Consider the following 7,641-nt stretch of genomic DNA (forward strand, 5'->3'; position numbering starts at 1 on the left):
ACAAAGGAATGATCACATCTCATGATATTTAAAGTGTATATAGTGTGTATATATATATATAAATTATGAATATAGCTTACACTGTATCCCTTTAATACTTATTAAACTAAACATTTTATTAAAATAGTAGGAAGCACTAACTATACTACAACTAGAAATATTTTGTCTTGTGTAAATACCCATTTGCTGGGGTTGTACCCAACCCTGGTGGCAGCTGGGCACGTTTGGGGACATTTGCACCCACCTGGGGTCCATCCCCTGATGTGACACAACCCAGGCTGGAGGCTCTGGGCACTCACAGACCAGAGGATGGGGGAGAAAAATTCCAACACCCTCCCTCCCAAAAGCCCCGTGCCCAATACACCAAAACAAGCACACAGGTGAGAGAAGAAAAATTTAAAAGTTTATTAAACATTAAGAATAACAGACGAAAAAAAAATATTTGGGCTGAACAGCATACAGGATGCAATCCACTTCTTGTCATACAGGTAATTTGATCTGTTTGTTAAACTTGTATTTAATGCTGTCTTGTGGTGTTGCCAGAAATACGATGGTTGATCACTTGTAAGTTTTAATATATTTTTTTTTTTAATCTCTTCACATAAAAAAAAGAAGTCGACAAAATAAAAATAAACTGCACATCTCTATCGTAAATTACATGCAAAAATAGTTTTAAAGCAATAACTGGGGGTATTACAAACCCACAGAGGCAAGAGATTCAAGTGTGAGGGGTGTGAGCCGACCCCACCCCTGTGGGCACAGGGAGCGAGTCCAGCTCGGACCTCACTCGGGCTCCTGCCCTGCATTTTGAATTTCTTGCTTTTGTGGATTCAAGTCAGAACTTTATTTCCACGGTGCTTGGTTTCAGTGACTTCAGCACCATTCAAAATAGAAAAAGAAATACCCCCCCTGCCTTCTCTGCCACGGGCTTTCCCACGGAGAGCCCCAAGGTGCTCGGATCACAAATCCATCTCCAGTCCCACTGATTTCTAGAGGGCATTCTTTTTTAAAAAGAAAAAAAATTCACTTCTAAGTTTCAGCAAAAAACAAAAGAGAAGACAAGCATTTTACCAATGCTTATAAGTTTAATAGAGGTCAGTGAATTATTTAGATAAGCTATTAATTATTCTGCAAATATATATATTTCTATTTTTATAAAATTACAATCTCTTATACCTACAAGCTCCTTCATGAGCAACAAAGCCATCAGAGGTGTGATGAGCCCAGCTGAGCTGTCCTTGGGAACTGAAAATGAGCTGAACTTTCATTTATTTATTATTTTGGGGAGACAACCTGGCTAGAGAACCTGGTGTTTTTCCAGATATCAGCCCACATATTTTGCCTTTTTTTTTTTTTTAAGTGCTATTTTTTTTTTTACAAATGAGCTTTTCAGAGCAGCCAAGGTACCTCACTCCCACAGCAGATGGGGAGTGCCTAAATCCCTCAGGCTCCTTGGAAAGCCCTCACCCCAAAGGAGAAGCTGCAGCCTGGGCACATTCCCAGTCCCTCCTGTCCTCCCAGGGGTGAGGAGGCACCGGAGCAGCTCTGGGACCGCTGGACCAGGCAGCTGCTGGAAACCTCTGTGCTCCTCTGTGGCCATAACAATAAATCTGTTACACCCAGCCTACAAAACCCATCTCCCACCCCTTCCCTGCCCAAAGAAACAAAAGAATTCTCTGTCACTTTTTTTTTCCCCAAGCTGCCTTTTCCATGTCATAGAAAGGTTTGTGGTCACCCCCCACCGATGGCACTGCTTGACCTCACTCCTGCTCCTGGGGCACCCCAAAAACACCCCCCGTGGGGGGATTGGGGCTGCTGCAGTTTGCTGTGCTGCTGCCACGTGTCCACAGCAGCTCTGAGCCCTGTGCCACACACTCCTGTGCCTCCCCAGCATCCAGTGCCTCACACTGACCTTTAGGGAATAACTCACTGCCGCTTCAAAGTTTGCTGCAGCACGTGGAAATTCAGTTTACCCAATAAATGGTCCACGGGCAACTCCTGCATGTCAAGGGACACTGACAAGCCAGGTGTGTTTGTGGAAAAATACTGGAAAAGTGCCATTCATGCGAGGGGATTTTTAATGCTGACCAAAATGCTGAGTTCTTTGTCGCCTTCTCCTGAAGCATGAAAAATGATTTAATGGAATGAACAACCTTTTTATTGGAGAATAATGTCAGAACACTTAGAAAACTGCGAGCAAGACATGTAGCACCGTATTTTCCTCACGTGTTACTAACTGTATGCAGTACACAAGGTGTGTACAGGGTCTGAGCTATTTATAAAAAAAAAAAAAAAAGTATTCAGCTGGAAACAGATTGTAGCAGCAGCAGCAGATCAGAAGTGCCTACGAGTGGTTTTGTGTCATATGTTATTTTCCTGCCATTACAAGATATTGTATTGTCCAATCAATAGTTGACTAAAATGCATGTTGTGCTTTGTCCCTGTTAAACAGTTTCTTGATGTGTTTCTGATGGAAAACACTAAAGTCTCTCCTTTTCAGTAATATGGAACATCCTGGAAATCCATATTACTTCCATAAAAATTTAATTTAAAGCACAGAACATGCTGGCGTGCCAGTGGTAGGCTTAAAATATTAAAAGATTTAAAAAAAAAAAAAAAAGAAAAAAACAACAACCAACAAACCCCTAAGCATTTCCTTTCTGTACAATAATGGAGAATATATATCTTTGCTATATATTTTAAACATGGAATAGCTTTTTCTTTTTGCTATATATATGTCTTTCAAAATACATTGTCAGTATTTGTACTTGAAAAATACTGTACAAAACGAACATACTATAATTATTCTGTATAAACTTTATACATTTTATAATATCTATCCTTTTGGTCTAGAGTAAACACTTAGATTGATTGGATTAACCACAGTATATGACAACACCATCCCCTCCTGAAATACACCAGTGTCTCTTACATTCATTTTTCAGAAGTCCACTTTATATTAGAACATACATGTTCAAAAGCAGAGAGTTTAAAACAATAAAGTTCAGAACCATCAGTTCATGTCACACTCAAAACAACAATCACTAGGAAAAAATGGGCTTTGCAAACCAGTGACTTCTTCTAACTGAATAAAAGTGATTTTTAAAACAGCAAGATATAATCCACAGAAAATATATTACAAAACATGGGGGGGGGAGAGGGAAAAACCAACTGAATTAAGGTATTTATTTAACTTTTAATCACAAAATGGAATAACTAACTGAAAACAGAAAAGCCCCTCTGATTTCGACATCGGATCTGATTTGATTCTACGGATTTTGTTCTCATTTCAACTAATTATCCTGCTCCTTCCACATGCGCTCCCCCTGGCAGGGACACAGTGACCGTGCCCACAAAAACGTGTCTCTGACTTTTGGAACTCGCTGGCAAAGACATGAAAACTCCTGTTGGGTAGGGAACCATCCTACTTCCAGTGGGAACATCCGGGCAGCATGCACGCGAGCGCACGACAGGATTATTGCTTCAGGTACAGGCAGTGCAAGGTACAAACTCTGTGCTCTATCACACACTCCTACCTACCTACCTGGGGTCCGTGGAGAGAAAAAGGAACCTTAAGTAGCTACAGAGAAGCCATTATGGGATCTATAATGAGTACAGCTAACTCAGTCTAACAGCACTTTAAAATCTGAAGACAATTTTATCACCAAAAAACTTAAAATACAACGAAAGCGAGCTATAAATTAATAGTTCTGCAGTGTAGTACTAAATTATTATTTGTGCACTTTATTAGCATGTTAACTTTTCTGATTAGACAGACGTAAAACAATAGCTTGTTACTCTTGAAAAAAAAAACTGAGATCTACTTTTTTTTCTTTTTTCTTTTTTTTTTCCTTTTTTTTTTTTTTTTTTTTTAGTAATTTATATTGGGATCTTTCCAAGTAAAATCAGGAGGATGGAACTGATTACAAGAACGTAAAAACCCTACTCTGAAGCAGCACTGAAAAAAAAAAAATAAAAGGTAATAAAAAGCTTACTATGGTGGTTTCTCAACAGTCCAGGTAAAAATGTGGCACCCTTTGAAGAGGGTTCATAAAAATGGGAAGTGCTGAGATGCGTGCACACCCACACACACAGGCACACCCACGGACACAGACCTGGGAACACACATGTGCACACACACGCACACGGGGACACGCACACGCAAACAAAACAAAACAAAACAAACCCCAAACAAAACAGAAAACCAACGTTAAGTCAGTTTTGTTTCTGCTTCTGGTAAAGTGCTGAAGACAGAAAGGTTGGTTTGGGCGTGGTGCTATCAAACAGGAAACACATTGTCCATCTAGTCAAATGCCAACCTGCGACAAGGAGAAACAAAAAAAAAAAAAAGGAAAAAGAAAAAAAAAAAAAACCAAAACCAAACAACCAACCAAACCCCACTTGCCCCCCTCTCGGATTTACAGGGGGCCGTGTCGAGCTTCATACTTGGCCAGGACGTTCTTGCACTTGCCCAGCTCTTTCCTCAGGTCGGCCACCTCCTGGCGCAGCGCCGAGTTCTCCTTCTCCAGGAAGGAGGCGCGGATGGCGATCTGGTTCTCCTTCAGCCGCCGCGCGTCCCGCGAGCGCTTCGCTGCCATGTTGTTCTTTCTGCGCCTTGCCCAGTATTTGTCATCCTGCTCATTAAACACAGGCAGAGACAAACAAGGTATTAGATTTCGGTAAGATGAGCCGCCACCCGGATGTGTTCCCAAGCCACCGCCTCCGGGACTTCGGTGCCATCCCATCCCGACAGCGCCGGGCACGGCGGGACAGGAGTCACAGCTCTACGTGGAACAACCCGCCCAGGGAGCACAGATGCCCTTGCATGTTTCTGTCAAAATGTTTACACTAACCCCCTCATCCTCTTGACAGTGAATTCCTCCAAGGAAAAACGAAGGAATATTCCAGTGGTACAATCCCTCTCCCATCTCTGCTGCCCTAGTTAGCACATCCACCTTCGCGTGCCGTGACTCATCCTCTGCAGTGGCTGGAGCAGCACTAATTACCTCTGGCCCTGCTCAGCTCTGCCAGCCAACACCTGCTTCACTCTGTTTGTTGGTATCACCCATTTCATCTACTGTTCAGCTCATTTTTTTCTGTTCAAAGCTCTCTACAGAGCCCCAAAGTGTTCCTGTGTGCACCACCAAGTCATTGGAAGGGGATTCCCTGGCACCACAGCGATGGCTGCTCTGGTATCAATCACAGAGATTAGTACAATTAGTTTTTACTGGGGGGGGAAAAAAGAAAGCATTCCCAGAAATACTTCCACTTCCCCCTGAAGTTTCATAAGCTAACACATTCCCAAAGTGTTATCCCTGAAGGATTGCCTCTATCACCTCACTGCATTGGTGCATCAAAGGCTCGAAGGAACTACTGAATTTCACCTGATTTTTCCACTCTTCCAATGAAGTGGCCTTCAGTGAAATGGTAGTTTTGATGTTCTTCCAAACTGAATCAAGTTCTAGAAATTTGGAACAACTCAGTAAACACAAAGTGGGCAGAATCTCTCAGGAAAAGTGAAATTCAGCCCTCTGCAGAGTTAGTGTGATGCAGCCATTCATCCTCTAACTGCCTGGCCAGGTCATACAGGTCAAACTTCCCTTCCCAGGGTCATCCCTCCTTTTCAATATGCTTCCATTTCCCTGTGCAGCTCCCGAGCACGGGAGCACAGCACCATGCCCAGCACAGGGCACAGGACCCAGCTGCTCCTACGCTGCACTGAGCACACAAACACCCACCACTCCTGGGTCCTTCAGCCTGGAGCACTCCCAGCCTAATCCTGCTGCTCTGCACCTTCTGCTGCTGCTTCCTTAAGGCAAAGCAGGAGCAAAACAACTGCTGGCAGGAGGACTCTTGAACTACTTTCTATCAGTCTGGCTCAACAAGGTGTGCAGCAATGCTGACTTGGAGCCAGTGCTATCTCTAAATTGCTCTTCACCTGCACTTAGATGGGACCCCCAAAAATCCTCTTAAAAACAAGCACGCAGCAAAAAGCTATGACCCAAATCTTGTTTATAATTTCCCATCTCATTCCACTCCATAAAAATCAGCTTTAAGCAATTTATTAGTGTGCCACCTAGGCTTCATCCCTCTTTATTTTAACAAATTGCTATGGCAAATCCCTTAATCCAGGCCTGAAAGAGGTAAGGCTGGCATTTCCAAATCACATGCAGCCCAGAGACGATTGACTGGTCTAATCTGCTTACCCTCCCCCAGGACCCAGGGCCGCTCCACATGCCAGGGCAGAGGCAGCGCGTGGGTCAAGCGCTCTGAAACGAGTCAAGGGCAACCCAGGGGATTATTCCCAGGGAATGAGAGACCCTGAACTTTTAGTTCACTCTCAGGTGGGAACTAAGTGCCCCACTGCTGCGCCCTGGGCACTGCTGGGTGCCACATCTGGAGCCAAAAGCACCTTTGCCAGAAGTTCGCTGCGATGAGTAAGGATACCTGGGAGACATGAGAGAGGGAGGAATGGCACTAGGGAGTAAACTCCAGCCATGCCTGTGACAAACAGCTCTCTCTAAGCAGAACTCCAAACACTGCAACCCAACAGGGATCACCCAGGTAAGCAACAAGGTGCAGATAAACCTCTGCAAAGGAAAGATGAGGATACTACAAAGCAACAGGAACACACCACCTGAACGCTCCTAGAGTTGTGATTTCTGTGCTCTTAACTTGCACCACAGTATCCCTAGGGATAAAAATAGCCTCTTTCCCTAATGCTATCAATCTGGTGCAAACACATGGCATCCCAGCCCCTGTGCACGTGCAGCCAGGGATTCCCACACTCCAGCAGGCTCTCAGTGTGTGTCTTGGGGGCAGCAGCAACAACAGAATGAAATTCTGCACTGACTGCCTCTGATAAAAAAGATCTTCTGGGAAAGCACATACTGGGAAAACAATCTTGCAAATAATAATTTTCACAGTGTTTGATAACCTGGATCAGTTGATCGATTTTCCTGCTGTCTTCATGTTCTTTGCTCTCCACATCTCAGAGGCAGTGAGTGGCACAGACAGGGTGCTCATTCTTTTTAAATATTGTGGTAGTATTATATTTTAATTATTGTATTAAAAACACACCTCTCATCTGAATAATTCTGTTCTGTTTTCCTACAACTTGTCTATTATTCTTTCACCTGGATTAGTGAATATATATTAGTGAAATACAGTGTTTACTGTAGTGTTCCCATTCATTATTAAACACAGAGCTAAAGCACCATCCAAACAATACACAATATACTTCATTCTGTTATCATCAGGGTGCTCCACGGACCCTGAAGGAGATGGATTCTTCCTTGAAGAATTCACAATCTATGCTGAACAAACAGAAGATGAAGAAGAAGGAAACATGATCAGGCTGTTTCATAAGTGGGAAATATGGGACAAAGGAAGCTCATCCAAGGTCACACAGGAAGTTTCTGGCATACAAAGGAAATGAATATTGAGCTCATGAATTTCAACTGTTGCATAACTAATAAGGGACATCCTCCTGCCAGTCTCATTCAGAACCGTTAACAGTTTCATCCTACAACAGAGCTGTGTTTAGGTTGGAAGATTTACCTCACACGAGAAAACAGATTCACCTCACAAGAGAAAACAGATTTACCTTACATGAGGAAACAGATTTACCTTACATGAGGA

At 43.2% G+C, this 7,641-nt stretch overlaps 1 protein-coding gene across 3 annotated transcripts in view; it reads right to left on the reverse strand.

Moving 5' to 3' along the window:
• Positions 1 to 381: 381 nt before the first annotated feature.
• Positions 382 to 7,641, reverse strand: part of HLF (HLF, PAR bZIP transcription factor) — a 35,939-nt gene continuing 28,679 nt past the window's right edge. Inside the window, exons 4-5 of one of the 3 annotated variants that reach the window (XM_027654503.1) lie at positions 4,447 to 4,634; positions 382 to 4,319 (exon numbers count right to left, since the gene is read on the reverse strand). In XM_027654503.1, the coding sequence (XP_027510304.1) occupies positions 4,304 to 4,319; positions 4,447 to 4,634 (204 nt within the window). In that variant the 3' untranslated portion in view covers positions 382 to 4,303. The other 2 variants (XM_027654501.1, XM_027654502.1) reach the window with 2 other exon arrangements.

This window comes from Corapipo altera, unplaced genomic scaffold (genome assembly GCF_003945725.1).
Source record: "Corapipo altera isolate COAL_440 unplaced genomic scaffold, ASM394572v1 343, whole genome shotgun sequence".
NCBI classification, from domain to species: domain Eukaryota; kingdom Metazoa; phylum Chordata; class Aves; order Passeriformes; family Pipridae; genus Corapipo; species Corapipo altera.